The sequence below is a fragment of the Nicotiana tomentosiformis genome, chromosome 1, assembly GCF_000390325.3.
Source record: "Nicotiana tomentosiformis chromosome 1, ASM39032v3, whole genome shotgun sequence".
NCBI lineage: Eukaryota > Viridiplantae > Streptophyta > Magnoliopsida > Solanales > Solanaceae > Nicotiana > Nicotiana tomentosiformis.
In genome coordinates this window covers 137035449-137051758 of record NC_090812.1, presented here as the reverse complement: position 1 = coordinate 137051758, position 16310 = coordinate 137035449, and the positions used below count along the sequence as shown (strand labels likewise).

At 42.6% G+C, this 16310-nt stretch overlaps 2 protein-coding genes across 2 annotated transcripts; one reads left to right on the top strand and one right to left on the bottom strand.

The window, feature by feature from the left end:
- Nucleotides 1–2223: 2223 nt before the first annotated feature.
- Nucleotides 2224–2718, top strand: LOC138910353 (uncharacterized). Its single transcript, XM_070201588.1, has one exon. The coding sequence runs from the start codon at nt 2224–2226 to the stop codon at nt 2716–2718; it is 495 nt and encodes a 164-aa protein (XP_070057689.1).
- An 8694-nt stretch (nt 2719–11412) lies between these two features.
- Nucleotides 11413–15571, bottom strand: LOC104090041 (LRR receptor-like serine/threonine-protein kinase GSO1). Its single transcript, XM_009595079.4, has 2 exons — nt 12030–15571; nt 11413–11932 (listed from the first exon to the last, which is right to left on the bottom strand). Exons 1-2 carry the CDS (start codon nt 15433–15435, stop codon nt 11562–11564), a joined length of 3777 nt encoding a protein of 1258 aa, XP_009593374.1. The 5' UTR covers nt 15436–15571; the 3' UTR covers nt 11413–11561.
- Between the last annotated feature and the right edge of the window lie 739 nt (nt 15572–16310).

The window sequence follows — 16310 nt, the reverse complement described above, 5'->3', positions numbered from 1 at the left end:
TATTTTGTTTTTTTGGTCTTTGATTTGGATGAGTAAAACTTTTTATGATGATTCCTTAGAGCTATATGATTAGACCTACTCAGTGCTCATCCAAAAGAAAAAAAGGACTTATATATACTCAATTTGTTTTTTATGGGGTAGTTCAAATGTAAAATCCTTTTTATATGTTCATCAGTCTCAAACATGGCACAAACAAGTTGTAGGAACAAATTGGAGCTTCTATTTTACTTGTCCCTGCTGCTTGAATGGCGACAATAGCTTCGGGTGCTTTTTGTTACTTTGGAAGAGCTGGTTCCATGTTTGCCGCACTTTAGACATGGGGTCTCTCGTCTAGTAACTGGAACGTGGGTAATGAGTCTTCGATTCAATGATAAATATTTATTTCATTCTAGCACTTATTTCTCTACCTTGCCAGTCCTGAAACTCTTTTTTTATTCTGTTATAGTCTTTGATTGACTTGCCGGCCTATGTTCGCGATTGTGGTTTGTTGGGGGAGGGGAGGATTTGGAGATAAAATGGAATGAGGTAAAATGGGATTGAGGGGGTGAGGTAGCACGCCACATGGGCATCCATCTCAGTGAAATGTCAGGCATAGGATGGTGTTGGCCATGGTAGAGGGCCCTAACGGCATAGGGGTATTTTTGTATCAATTCTGTAACTAGAAAGTTATGGTGGACGGATAGTATAACAGAGGATATAACTAATCATTTTCACATAGCAGAGGGATATTTTTGACATGTTTCCGTGCAAAGAACTAAATTTGCAGTTAGAGTTTATCCAAGGCAATAAGACACTAGCTGAATCCATAAATTGCCAATCCTTTAGATTTCTGATTCAGAACATATAATTTAGATCAACAATAGATGTAAATGACTTGATCATATTTCTACCTAGCAGCTAGTTAGAATTGTGTAGCAGCCAACTGCAATATCTATTTAACCTAAAAACGATAACAATTAAATTTATATGTGATTTTAAAGATATGCGGATTAATTCAATACAAATGATAAAAAGCGTTAGATTAAACAGATAAAGGGCGTGATAAATTGTCAAACCCACTAAGATGAATGACCCCGAACTGAGTAACAGCTTAATTAAATGCCTGCCTTCGATCTCGGGCTCACGATAACGAAGAACTGATGGACAAAAGTAAGAACTTTGAATAACAGAGAAAATAAGAGTATATTGCCATGATATGTGTGTTACAATGTGTCTAATGAATAGTTAGACTCCCCTTTATATAGTAGGGGAGTTTTACCCTAAGTACAATTCCATAAAAGGTAAAAATATTCCATTTTGCTAATCACAGATTTTCTGCCGATACGTGCCGAGATTCACGCCGTGACATCCGGCTAGGCGTGGATATCACGGCCCTTTGCTAGTCATACTCGATTATCTGGTAATGCTCTTCGAAGTTTTGGGATTCGAATCAGACCTGGGGGACGTGGCCCTGATTATTTCGAGGGCAGGTGTTTTGCCCGGACCCCGAGTCGAGGGGCTCCTTACCCCGATTCTGGTTCCTTACGATCATGTCTTTGCTCTGTTTCCTCCATCAAGAACCAAGGTGTCCAATGGGCTCGATTTTACCCGTATACAGATAGTCCCCTCATTTCTCGTAGATTAAGTTTACTGAAATGACGAGAAACGACATATGCACTTCGATCCCTTCTTTAATACGCCGTGACAAAAATGACAAAGACTCTAAAACGTCTCGTTAGTCGTGTCGTTATGATTTCAAATACGCGTCAGCCATCGCCAGGTCATCCCTGAATACGAAACAGCACGAAACCTTTATAAATACTTTCATCCTTTATTCATTTTTTACCTTTTGGCCAAGCTTCTACCTTCGAATTTTCTCATGTCTTCTTTCTTTTACCCTTTCGCAGGGCTCGGTACTCCATCACAAAAGCTTTCTTCGGTATCTGACCAAGGTTAACCAGCTCGAGGCTAAGATCAAGGAGCTTGATGAGAAAAGAGACATGTATAAGCTTCTCAACGAGCAACATGAAGGGGTCGTCAAGAATCTCCAGGCCGAGCTAGATGCGGCTCAGAAGAAGCATGCCGACTTGGTCGAAAAGGTAAAGTTTTTCAAAGTTAGTAATGAAGACTTAGCCATGGTGACTAATGACCAAACCTTGCAGGTTCAGTAGAAGATTGATCGGATCGATCAACTTCGAGCTGAAATGAATGAGGCCCACTATGGCCGATGTTTGGAAGGGCAAAATGGATCGGTTGGCTTCAGAGAAGGAGACCGCCCAGGCACAACTGGCATCAGTAGAAGTTCAACTCTGGGTGGCAAAACAGAAAGCCGATAAGCGAGCCCAGCTCAACGAGGAACTCCAAGCTCAACTGAACTCGGCCATGGTAGAGCGGGATGCCCTCGACAGTGAATGTGAAGCTGTAAAGGCTCAGATGCGCACAACCTCCGGCGATGCTGAGGAGATGGTGGCCCAGTATAAGGCCGATGTCGAGGCATCTGAGGCCCGCCTAAAAGCCACTGTTGAGTACGTGAAACGGTTGTCTCGAAGGGAAACTCACGAAGAGATCCATGCCCGAGTCTTTGACCTATTTGTCGAGATCAAGGACGTGAAAAGGCTCGAGGTCGAGGCCAAGAAGCTGGCTGAACCCGAGGATGAAGAAGGCTCTGACGAACCTGAAGATGAAGAAGACCCTGACGGCTCTGGTGACGAGGTGGGTTCTGGTGAAGAACAGAGGTAGATGCCTCAGGAACTTTTGTCTTTGTTTTTGCATTTTGTACATTTATTTTGTTGAGGCCGTTTTCATTGGCCTTTGTAAAGACATTCTGGAATGCATACATAAAGTTTTTTCCCTTTTGGCAATCTTCAAGTCTATTACCTTTAGCATACTTTTTACAATTGCAAAGATTTCAAATGCCTTAGCACGGAATAAAACATAGTAATAAGTTATTTTTCGGAGGTCCGAACAAGACTTGTCGTCGATGCAAGTATTGCTTGAAACTTATGGGGGCTCGGAGTGACCAGAAATTTTCCCCAAGATGCTTGTTTAAATGTTTTTAGACTATAATTTTGCCGAGGGTAACATTTGAACAGGATTGAAATTTTGTTGATGGCCTTATGTTTTGATTACGGGCTTCGGATATCTCCGAACTATTTTTAGGGTGGTCGTAGCCTTTTAGGTTAGGGCACTTCCTAATAGGTTTTGTGCCTCCGAGTTTCGATAACCCGAGCCAACTAAACTTATCCAGGACGGCAGTCCCCTAGTGGGGGTAGCCCTTTGGGCTCAGATAGGGGTGGCCCTTGGGCTCGATAGTTCTCGGGTAGGATTAGCCCTTAGGCTCGATACTTTTAAGAAGCAAAAAATATTTGTTAGCAAAGTAAAAACTTTCTTTCATTTCTGTGCGTAACATACAAGATTGTGTAAAAGCTCGTATTGCAGCTGGTGTGACCTACTCAGGCATGATTAATTTGACCGTTTGGCCCTTACATTGAATCCTAACCACCGAGCCTAGAATGTTCGAGCACAGAGTTTCCTTCCTTGCTAAAAATCTTGACTCGAGGGTGATGGCCCCCAGTATTCGGGGTCGATCTTTGAGTGGACTCAGATATTGTTGATGCGACCATTGACTCCGATTTAAAACAGGTCTTCGACTCTAAGTTAGCACGATTTATTGTTGCCCCGTTAAAAACCTTGCTGGAAAACCCATTTGGGACAAAACCGGTTCAAGGAACAAAGAGTGCAACGCGTGCTTTCAGGCCTAATCAGCTACATTATCCTTCGGCATTTGCCTGCAAGTGTTAGCCAAAATAAAAGAAAATGAATGAGGGCGTACCTTAGTAGTAGTATCATTTTAAGTGGGCCACGTTCCAGTTGTTTGGTAGCTGTGTGCCGTTTCCCGCTTCGAGTTTGTATGAACCTTTACCAGTAATCCCGATGACTCAATGCGGACCTTCCCAGTTTGGTCCTAGCTTTCCTTCATTTGGGTTTCGGGTGTTCTGTGTTACTCTTCTTAATACCAAGTCCCCGATGTTGAAATGTCAGAGGTTGGCTCTTCGATTGTAATATCTTTCTATCCGCTATTTTTGGGTGGCCAGCCGGACTAGAGTGGCCTCGCATCTCTCATCCAGTAGTTCTAGCCTCATGCTTATGGCCTCGGTGGTTAGATTCTTCAGTTGCATATCGGAATCTGAGGCTCGATTCTCCCACCTCGATCAGTATTAGTGCTTCGGCGCCGTAGACCAACGAAAACGGGGTGGCCCCGGTACTGGATTTTGAGGTTGTGCGATATGCCCTCAAGTCTTCGGGTAGGATTTCCTTCCATTTCCCTTTGGCATCGACCAACCTTTTCTTATGGTTTTGAAGGATTGTTTTATTCGTTGACTTCGCCTGCCCGTTCCTACTAGGGTGATAAGGTGTTGACAAGATCTTCTTGATCTTATGCTCCTCAAACAATTTGCTTACTTTGCTGCCGATGAACTGTTTCTCGTTATCACATACTATCTCGGACGGTATACTGAACTGGCATATGATGTGGTCCTAAATGAAGTCTATGACTTCTTTTTCCTGGACTTTCTCGAATGCTTGACTTCAACCCATTTAGAGAAATAGTCAGTTATAAATAGTATAAATTGAGCCTTACCAGGTGCCCACGGTAGGGGACCGACGATGTCCATTCACCACTTCATGAACGACCAGGGCGATAAGACCGAGTGTAGTAACTCCCCGGGCTGATGGATCATTGGTATGTGCCTCTAACAGCCGTCGTATTTTAATACGAACTCCTTTGCATATTTCTCCATGTCAATCCAGTAATAGCCGGCTTTGATTATCTTATGATCTAACGATTCTACCCCTGAATGGTTTCTACAGGTGCCTTCGTGAACTTCCCTTAAAACATATTCGGTGTTTCCCCGCCCTAAGCATATGGCGAGTGGGCCATCGAACGTTCTTCTGAACAGAGTATTATCTTTGGATAGGCTAAACATGGCCGCCTTCGTGCACAGAGTTCTCGATTCTTTGGGATCCGAAGGCAGCTTCCCGGTCTTCATGTAATCTATATACTTGTTTCTCCAGTCCCAAGTTAAACTTGTCGAGTTTATCTCGGCATGTCCTTCTTCCACTACCGATTTCATGAGTTGTACGACCGTTCCCGAGCTGAATTCATCGTCATCAGCCGATGACCCCAAGTTGGCCAGAACATTGGCTTCGCTATTTTGATCTCGGGGCACGTGTTGTAGGGTCCATTCCTTTAATCGATGTAGCGTTACTGTAGTTTATCCAAGTATCTTCACATTCGTTCCTCTTTCACTTCGAATGTCCCATTGACTTGATTTACCATAATAATGGAATCGCATTTAGCTTCGATCACTTCAGCTCGGAGGATTTTAGCCAACCCGAGACCTACAATCATGGCCTCATACTCGGGCTCATTGTTAATCAATTTCATAGTTCTAACAGATTGCCTAACTACGTTACCTGTGGGCGGCTTCAATACGATGCCGAGTCCGGACCCCTTTATGTTCGAGGCACCATCCGTAAAGAGGGTCCAGATCCCCGAGGAGGTTCCTGAGGTTAGCAGCAATTCCTTTTCGACTTTGGGTATTAAGGCCGACGTGAAGTTGGCCACGAAGTCTGCCAAAATTTGAGATTTGATGGCATTCCGGGGTCGATATTTGATATCGTACCCGCTAATTTCAACGGCACATTTGGCCAACCATCCCGAGAGCTCGGGTTTGTGCGTTATGTTCCTTAATGGGTAAGTAGTTACGACACATATGGGATGGCATTAAAAATATGGCCTTAAATTCCTAAGGCGCTTAGCAAAGCGAGCACCAATTTCTCCAGGTGAGGATACCTCATTTCGGCCTCGCCTAGAGTCTTGATAACGTAATATACAGGAAATTGCGTACTTTCTTCTTCCCGGACTAAAACTCCACTTACCGCTATCTCGGATACCGCTAAGTACAGGTACAACTGCTCGTCTCCCTTCAAGTATGAAGCAAAGGTGAACTCGAAAGGTACTGTTTGAATTCTTCCAAAGCTTGCTGGCACTCCGGGGTCCACGAGAAGTTATTCTTCTTCTTCAATAACGAGAATAACCGATGGCTCTTATCGGAGGACCTTGAAATGAACTGACCCAGGGCGGCTATGCACCTGGTTAGACTTTGAACGACCTTGACATTGTCCACCATGGTGATATCCTCTATAGCTTTGATCTTGTCGGGATTGATCTCTATCCCCCGGTTGGACACCATGAATTCGAGGAACTTCCCGGATCCGACCCCGAATGCGCATTTCTCTGGGTTTAGCTTCATATTGTATTTCTTTAGTATGTTGAAGGTTTCCTGCAAGTTTTCCAAATGGTTCTCTGCTCGCAGGGACCTAACTAACATGTCGTCAATCTATACCTCCATTGATTTTCCTATTTGCTCTTCGAATATCCAATTTACTAGGCGTTGGTATCTGGCACCGGCATTTTTTAGTCCGAATGGCATTATGTTATAACAATAGGTACCGTATTTAGTGATGAAGGTTGTCTTTTCTTGGTCGCTCGGATCCATCCTGATCTGGTTGTACCCAGAATAGGCGTCGAGAAAGCTGAGTATCTCGTGGCCAGCCATCGCATCGATCATGCGATCGATGTTAGGCAAAGGAAAAGAGTTCGTAGGGCATGCCTTGTTCAAGTCTTTGTAATCTATACACATTCTTAATTTATTTCCCTTTTTAAGCACTACTACTATGTTTTCTAATCAACCCGGGTACTTAACTTCCCAAATGGAACCGATTTTAAGGAGTTTGGATACCTCGTCTTTGATGAATGCATTCTTGACTTCGAACTAAGGCCTCCTCTTCTGTTTAACCGGGTGGAACTTCGGATCCAAGCTTAGCTTATGAATAGTTATTTCTGGCGGAATCCCTGTCATATCAAGATGGGACCAAGCAAAATAATCTATGTTAGCTATAAGGGGTTCAATGAGTTTTTTCCTGAGCTCGGGAGTTAGCCCCGTGCCCAGGCATACCTTCCGATGGGGCAAGCGCTCGACCCGTATGACTTGCTCCAGCTCCTCAACCGTTGACTTGGTAGCATCGGAATCTTTAGGGGATATGAACGACCTAGGGACTCCGTAATCATCATCCTCGCCTGCCTCCTGCTTCTCTGGTTCGGTCGGGACCGGTGTCGGTGATTGCTATTTGGTTTCTTTACTTGTAACCGGACTCAGGTCCGTTGGTGCAGATATCGGGACCACCTCATCGACCGCGAACATTTTCTTTGGGGTCAGCTGTTCTCCGTAAACAGTCTTGATCCCTCCCGGTATAGGGAATTTCAATGCCTGATGTAATGTTGAGGGTACTGCCCTCATGTTGTGAACCATGACCTTCCGAATAGAGCATTATATCTCATATATCCTTCGATCACGTAGAACTTCATTTTCTAAACAGTTCCGGTGGTGTTCACCGGCAAGGTTATTTCCCCTTTAGTAGTCTCGCATGCCATGTTAAATCCGTTTAAAACTCATACTACAGGCACTATTTGGTCTTGCAGACCCAGCTGTTCCATGACCCTCGATCTGATGATATTGGCTGAGCTTCCTAGACCCATTAACACACGCTTAACTCGAGATTTATTTATGAGTACGGATATTACCAGTGCATCATTATGTGGTTGCACGATGCGTTCAGCGTCCTCGTCATTGAAAGATACGGTTCCCTCCAGTACATAATCTCGAGTTCATTTTTCCATTATAATAGACACCTTAGTGCGCTTCAACATCGGTCCCTTGGGGGACATCAACTCTACCAATGATCATGTTAATGACGTGCTGAGGTTCATCTTGATCGATCTGCTTGTTGGAGTCCCTATTCCTGAAGTGATTTTTGGCTCGATCACTCAAAAATTCTCAGAGGTTGTCGGCAGTCTTCAGTTCTGTGGCCGTGAGTGCCATGATACTTGCACATTAGGTTGGGGTCCCTTCGGGTAGGATCGGATTGCAACGGTCGAGGCCACTTAGTATCTTTGATACGTCTGATGGCTGATATGATACCGGCAACATCGACATTGAATTTGTACTCCGATAACCTCGGTGCCTCCTTAGACCCGATGGGTCTGTCGAAACCATTTTTTCTCATTAGCCCCCGGTTATTATGACCTCGATCACTTCTTCTTTCACTCCTCCTAGGGTTGCGTCCGGACCCATTACCCCTTCGATCTCCATTGTATAGTTGATACCGATCTCTGCTCGATTTTGGTTCATGATCGACGACTCTTTTGGATCTGTCGCTAGTTATGATGGAATAAACGGAACCGAAAGGGGCCCCGAGCTGATCATCTTCGACCCTAATTTTTGATTGGTACTTGTTATGGACGTCGGCCCAAGTTACCACCGGGTACTCTATCAAAATTTGTTTCAACTACTGCGAAGCCAATGAGATTTGGGGGTTGAGTCCTTGGGTGAATGCCTGAAAGGCCCAATCATCTGCGACCGAAGGCAGATCCATCCGTTCCATTTGAAACCTCGACACGAATTCCCTGAGCATCTCGTTATCTCTTTGCTTTACTTTAAAAAGGTCTGACTTTCTGGTCTCGGCCTTGATGGCCCTGGCGTGCGTTTTAACTAAGGCATCTGCAAGCATAGTGAACGAATCAATAGAATTAGGGGCTAAGTTGTGATACCATATCATAGCTCCTTTTACAAGGTCTCTCCTAACTTTTTCAGTAGAACGGATTCGATCTCATCTTCTTGCAAATCGTTTTGCTTGATGGTGCACGTGTAGGAGGTCACATGTTAATTTGGATCAGTTGTTCCATTATACTTGGGAATTTCAGTCATACGGAACTTCTTTGGGATCGGCTTCGGAGCTGCGCTCGGAGAGAAATGCTTTTGGACAAATTTCTTGGAATCCAGGCCCTTAAGTATCGGTGGTGCTCTTGGGATTTGATCGACCCTGGAGTTATTGGTCTCCACTTTTTTGTCGTTAGCTTGGATTTTCGTTTCTCCCGATTCCACCAGTTTTGTCATTCCCTCAAGCATCTTTATTATCTCGGGGTTGGACCCGGGTTCTACTTCACCCAGCCTTTCTGTGGCCGGTCCATTTCTGCGAGCGTTTTCCTGGGATGGTTCGGGCTCAACTCTGCTGGGGGCGCGACTTTGGTTTTGCAACTGGGCTATCGCTGCTTGTTGAGTGTGTAACATTTTGAAGATCACCAGCAAGTTGATCCCATCACCTTCGCTGTCGTGTGTACTCCGGGCTATCGACCGGTCTCCCCCGCGAATGCTGTTTTCGGGGTCAGTAGGAGGGTTTGCTTTGATAGCCACGTGTGAGTTAGCATCAATCGGGTCCACGACTGGGACTCCGTTAGGGTAAACAGGGGGCACCTCATTGCTGGGCACCACGTTGTTGTTCTCGCCATGGTGGCTAGACTCAGCATCAACGTTAAAATGGGCAGATTGGGCGTTTGAATTTTTAATTTGACCTGAAATTAAAAGCTCAAAGAACAAGTGTAAAATAGAGTGTGTTATAGAAATTTGTATCAAATTGCCACTATTATCCTTAGCCCCACTGTGGGCGCCAAACTGTTTACCCTAAAAAATGGATAATAATTGAATTTATATATAATTTTAAGGATATGCGGATTAATTCAATACAAATGATAAAAAGCGTTAGATTAAACAGATAAAGGGCGTGATAAATTGTCAAACCAATTAATATGAATGACCCCGGACTCAATAACAGCTTAATGAAATGCCTGCCTTCGATCTCGGGCTCACGATAACGAAGAACTGATGGACAAAAGTAAGAACTTTAAATAACAGAGAAAATAAGAGTATATTGCCATGATATATGTGTTACAATGTGTCTAATGAATAGTTAGACTCCCCTTTATATAGTAGGGGAGTTTTACCCTAAGTACAATCCCATAAAAGGTAAAAATCTTCCGTTTTGCTAATCACAGATTTTTTTCCGATACGTGCCGAGATTCACATCGTGACATCCGGCTGGGCGCGGATATCACGGCCCTTTGCTAGTCATGCTCGATTATCTGGTAATGCTCTCTGAAGTTTTGGGATTTGAATCGGACCTGGGGACGTGGCCCCGATTCTTCCGAGGGCAGGTGTTTTGCCCGAACCCCGACTCAAGGGGCTCCTTGCCCCGATTCCGGTTCCTTACGATCATGTCTCTGCTCCGTTTCCTCCATCGAGAACCGAAGTGTCCAATGAGCTCGGTTTCACCCGTATACAATATCCTAAGGCTTAGCCAAACTGATGAAGCACGAAAGCTGCAGTTGTCCTTATACACAATGGTGGGATAGAGACAAGTTTTTGCAATGTATTTGCATCAGTTATGCTAGACATATCTCTATTTACTCTCTGGTCCAGACTTTTTCTTTTTGTTGTGTGGCCTCCCACTTATGCTTTGTGTAGTCCTTACTTGACTCTTTTGTGCTCTTTTATATCACTTCCCATATTGATATTGAAACATTTGTTGCAGATGATGATGAAGATTAACAGTATGGGTGGTTTTCGGAGAATTTGGTGCAGTAGCTGCTTATATGACGAGTCAGCTTTGTTTGTTCTGTTGAAGACGGATCAGCTAAAAAACGCTTTATGATGGAATTGTATGTGGAGTGCCTCCAGTCGAGTTCTCTAATAATAAAAATTGCATTATAAGTAATGAAGCTACTTATATTATGGTCCATTCTCTGGCATGGTGGAAGTGGACACCCCTAATACATCACTGTCAATTCAATATAACTACTTCGAACTTTTAGCAACGCATGAGTTTGTTAGGACATAAGCTGTTGCTTGCTGAGATTTAGCTCTTTCAGTTCAAAATTGGTTTTAAATAGTTGGTTCTGGTTGAGTCGGATGAATTCCATTAAATGGAAAGAAAACCATTACAGGGAAAAAGATGTCCCAAGATTATTATGATATGTGGGTTTTGATGCGTATCACATATTTAGGATTGTGAGGATTGATTTTGTGTAAATGTGGAAAGTATATGTTTCTTGACATTCTTATGCTTCTGTTTCCAACATATCCACTTCTGTTATTTTACAGTGCTAATTAATTGGTTTGTACCTGAGACAGCAGCATTATTGGTTAAGGATCAATCCTTAACCACTCCTTATTGGTTAAGGATCAATCTTACCACGAAAACAATAGTTCCTCGCAACTTCTTGTATTGGGCTAATATGACATCTGCAGTACCTTTTCTATTAAAATTCTTGATTATATTCTCTTACAGTAGCTCAATTTTGCTGAGCCATCAGCCATACTATCAACTACTGTGGCTGAATACAACCTCAAATTCCAGGTTGAGAAACTTGATTTTGCAGGAAAACATGTTTTCTTTGGTGGACCATTGATAAGAACTGGTCATTAGATCTTTTTCTAACGTTTGAGACATTTGACAGAGTATGATTCTCATCAGCTGTACAGAAAAGGTTTAGGCATTAGACTATCAACAAACAACTGTGAACTTGAGGCTCCTAGCCTGAAACAATGCTTTTACAAATTCAATTTTGCAGAAGATGAATGTTCTCTAATCTTCAAAAGCTTAAGATATTTCATTGACTAAAACATCTAAACGTAATTGTCTGGACTCATCTTATCAGAATGAACCACCTTGTCGTTAAATACATGTAGCAATTGATCACAAACTTTCCGGGAAGATGGCCTTTCAGCAGGTGCAGTTTTCGTGCATTGCAGTGCTATTTCCAGCACCTGAAATGCAGCACTTTCTTCATTGGGTAACAATGGTTTCAACATGGGATCAATGAGCTCTTCCCTAGCAGTTCCAGACATTTCAATACGCGACTCAACCCACCTCACCATGTCCATGTCTTCTCCAAAACTCCCATCAGTTGGCATTCTTCCACTCACAAGCTCCATGAGTACAATACCCATGCTATAAACATCACTCTTTTCTGTTGCCTTCAAAGAATAAGCATACTCTGCGAACAAAAAAGTCGACTCGGTTTAAACCACAAAAAATTGGCGGATACAACACATGCAACTCGAAAATTCAGAAAAAGATATCAGTTTAAATACCTGGAGCAATATAACCATAAGAACCAGCAAACCACATGTTTGATTCTGTGTTGAAGGAATCATAGTTATCCTTAATGGCTTTGGCCAGCCCAAAATCCCCCAAATGTGCCTCCATGTTAGAGTCTAACAGAATATTGCTGGATTTGATATCCCTGTGAATTATCTTGGGCACACAATCATGGTGAAGGTACTCAATTCCTTGTGCTAATCCCACTGCTATCTTCAGCCTCGCCTCCCAGTCGAGGCACTTCTTCGTCTTGTTATTAGCCGGCTGCTTGTGCAGCCAATCCCACACACTTCCATTCTCCATATACTCATATATCAGTAGATTTGAACCTTCTCCTCTATTGTTACAATACCCCATTAGCCTCACCAAGTGCCTATGCCTTATCCTCCAAAGTGTTTTGATTTCTCTTGCAAAGCTTTTGTCCAGCAAGAGATCATCCTTGCTTGGTATTCTCTTGATTGCCACTATCTCTCCATTAAACAACTCCGCTTTGTAGACAGTTCCGGATCCACCAGATCCGATTATGAACTCGGTGCTTAGATTATTTGTTGCTTCCATGATGTCATCCCACGTGATATCGCGCTTGGCAGCAACACTTCCAAAGAGTGCTCTCTTTTGTCCATGGGAAGAGCTGGAAGAGTAAGCATAATTTATTGAACTTGCTCTTCTAAAGGCTTCTCGCCTTTGCTTGAAAAAGAGGGCAGCTCCAAGCAACAGAAGTATTATTGCCACTGTAGTTGATATCACTGAAATTATTACCACTGTTGAGTTACTTAGTCCTGGATCTTGATTGTTGGACTTGGACTCTTTGCAATTTTGCAGAGGACTTCCACATAGATGATTCCCAGTGAATGCATCAGCTGGCCAATGTGCATACTGTTTGTCCAATTTGCCGTGAAGTTTGTTGTAAGAGAGGTTAAGCTTGCCCAAACTGCTCATTTCACCAACTTGAGGAGGAACTTCTCCAATGAGCTGGTTATGAGATAGATCAAGTGCTTCAAGTTTAGAGAGTGTCCCAACAGAAGGAGGAATTTGGCCAGTGAGGTTGTTGAAACTCAAATCCAGTATGCTTTGTAGATTCTTGAGCTGTCCTAGCTCACTAGGTATTTCACCAGTAAAGGTGTTTCCCGAGAGACGGAGTATGTAGAGCTTGCTTAAGTTGCCAATGGTAGTTGGAATGGGACCAGAGAGTTGGTTTCTATCAAGATTTAGGACATTAAGGGAATTGAGCTTACCAATTTCAAGGGGTATAGTTCCATTCAGTGAATTGTCTTCTAGAGACAGCACTAAAAGCTTTGAGCAGTTGAACAATTCTCTAGGAAGAGGTCCTGAGAACTTATTAGAGGACAGCTTGAGCTCACCCAAGAGTGGCAAGTTTCCAAGCCAAGTAGGGATTGATCCATAAAGAAGGTTATTATTGAGATCAAGATGGGTGAGTTTTCTGGACAGAGAAAGTTGTGCAGGTATTGAACCAGTCAATTCATTTCCGGAGAGATCTAGCAGCGATAGTTCGCGGATTAATCCCAATGTCCAAGGGATTTTTCCAGTGAAACGGTTGTTTCCTAGCCTTAACCTCTCAAAAAATGGTGAATATCCCAGGTGGGGTGGAATATCATGATCAAATGCATTATTTGTAACATCAAAGGAAAGAAAAGATGTTGAACTACACAGGGCAGCAATACTACCATTCAGTTTATTATGAGAAAGATTGATTCTCGTCAGATTTGAAACATTGATCAGTTCATCAGGAAGATTACCTTCAAAGGAGTTGTTATAAAGCATAAGCTGCTCCAGAGCTCGAAGATAACCAAACGTCGTAGGGATGCTACCAGATAGTCGATTATCTGCCAAATCAAGGGTCTTCAGTTGGTGACAATTCCCCAAGCTGGCAGGAATTTCACCAGAGAGATCATTTTGTCTAAGATCAATGAAATTCAGCTGCTTCAGCCTTCCAATTGTAATGGGAATATTGCCTGTGAATTGATTTCCATAAAAATCGATCATCTGCAAGCTAGAGCAATTGCCTATCTCCATTGGGATTTCTCCAGATAACTGGTTCTCATATAGAAAGAGGATCTCAAGGTTCCCAAGCATTCCTATCTCTTTCGGTATATTTCCACGTAAGTTGTTGTGAGACAATGCCAACGTTTGCAGATTAGTGAGGTTTGCTATCGACGGAGAAATTGAACCAACCAAAGTGTTATTGTTAAGCAGGAGATCAGTCAACTCAACCAACTCGTACAGCTCTGCTGGTATCGAACCACTGAGCGTGTTATTAGACAAATCGAGCTGCTTTAGCGACCTGCAATCTCTCAATTCCACAGGGATTTCACCAGAAAGTTGGTTTTCAGAAAGCATCATGTGTTCCAAGCTGCTCGCATTGGAACAAATGCTTTTCGGTATGCTACCAGAAAGATTGTTGCTTGTCAGAACCAAGAATAGTAGCTGACCCATGTTGCCGAATTCTCCAGGAATTTCACCAGTAAGTTTGTTTCCAGACAAGTCTAAATTCTGAAGGTTGCTCAACTTTGCCAAGGACTTTGGGATCGAACCTTGAAGCTGATTACCAAGCAAGTTAAGATAAAGCAGCTGATTCATTCCAACAAGCTCAGCAGGAATCTGTCCAGAGAGGCTATTATTAGCAAAATTGAGAACTTGGAGGTTTTTAAGGTTTGCCAATTCTTCTGGGATTGATCCATTGAGATTATTGACAGCAAGACTGAATGCAACTAGGCTGGAGCAGTTGCCAATCTCAGCTGGAATTGGACCTTCCAGTTGATTCTCCTGTAAATTTAAGTTCTCGATCTTGCTGAGTCTTCCTAATTCAGAAGGAATTTTACCACCTAGGTTGCATGTGGCCAAGCCAAGAGTGACCAACTTTTCAAGATCACCAAAAGTAGTTGGAATTGTCCCTGTTAGGCCATTATCACCAATTCTGAGGACTTGGAGATTTTTCAGCAAGCCAATTTCAGTGGGAATGGGGCCAGTGAGTTGGTTGGAAAAAAGGAGGAGAGATTCCAAAGAAGTAAGGTTAGAAAGAGTAGGTTGAAGGGGACCTGAGAGCAGATTAGAAGAAAGATCAAGTTGGAGCAGGTCATGCAAAAAGCCAATGGACGGTGAAATTGACCCACTAAGTGAAGAACCAGAAAGGTTTAGGCTCACCACTTTTAGTGAGTTTCTTGCACACGAAACACCTCTCCATTTGCAGAAATTTGGATTGTTTTCAGACCAATCTCTCAAAACATTTTCTGGGTCATCAACTAATGATTTCTTTATCTCCAAAAGAATCTTAAGTGTTGATGATGATGACTCTGTTTCATTCTTGCAAAACACATATCCACTTGAACATATAAGAACTAATGTTACAACAAACAAAGCTATGAAAACTCCTTTAAGCATCCTCGTATCTGTGATTGAAGAGAAATGAACTGAGTCACATGAAGAGAAAGAAAGATAAGGAAAACAAAAATAGGACAGCAGAAAAGGTTTGACTTTTTCACTTATTGGTTCTGCTATTACTGTTAAGAATCATATTCTTGAGCAGGGGTAGAATGGCAGAAGTTTTTGTTGTGGGCATTTATGGACAAAGAGTGAAGTCAGTGCTATCTTGAGCAGAGAGAAGACGCGTGGTTTTAGAACCAGTGCATGCAGCAGCCATGGTTCTTGGATTTTACGTGAAATAAAAGTGCTGCTTGTGGTTTACTATTATCAAGCTGTTTTCGGTATTTGCAAAGAAGAAACAGTATTAAATGAGGGAAATCTTGAAGTGGGTGTGGAGTAATAAGAAGAGATAAGGAAAGGAGAAGCTACAGCTACTCTCTGTCAGTTGATCACAACAATTCCATTAATGGTCACCGAACTGCTGCTCCATTGAGAAAGAGGCTATGAGAGAGAAAGAGATTCTTTCTTTAATGTGGAGCGATATTAATGGTTGAAAGACAAAAACAATATTTAATTAGTGAATGATAAGACAAAGATCAAGTAGGCCTAAAAGGCCAGCCATGAGGAGTACCTTATTATAGGGACTATTGTTCGGAGGTGGACGCACGTATAATTTAGCTAATTATATTCCGTAGCTGCTAATTACCGTCGTGGGAGGTATGTTTTTGTATTTAATTCGGTTGTATATATTGTATTCAAATTCAGATATATTCATTCTTATATAATTTATACTGTATTTAATTTCACTGTATTAAATTCAGTTGTATTCAAACAACAAAAAATCAAGAAATATAGTGTATACCGTTCTATTCAATTCGGTTATATACATTGCA

Bases quoted from the DNA above. Each gene is read 5' to 3' on its own strand.
- LOC138910353 (XM_070201588.1), top strand. From the start codon at position 2,224: ATGGATCGGTTGGCTTCAGAGAAGGAGACCGCCCAGGCACAACTGGCA.
- LOC104090041 (XM_009595079.4), bottom strand. From the start codon at position 15,435: ATGCTTAAAGGAGTTTTCATAGCTTTGTTTGTTGTAACATTAGTTCTT. The intron at 11,933-12,029 runs GTATTTAAACTG...TTTTGTTCGCAG, and splicing joins TTATGGTTATATTGCTCCAG to AGTATGCTTATTCTTTGAAG.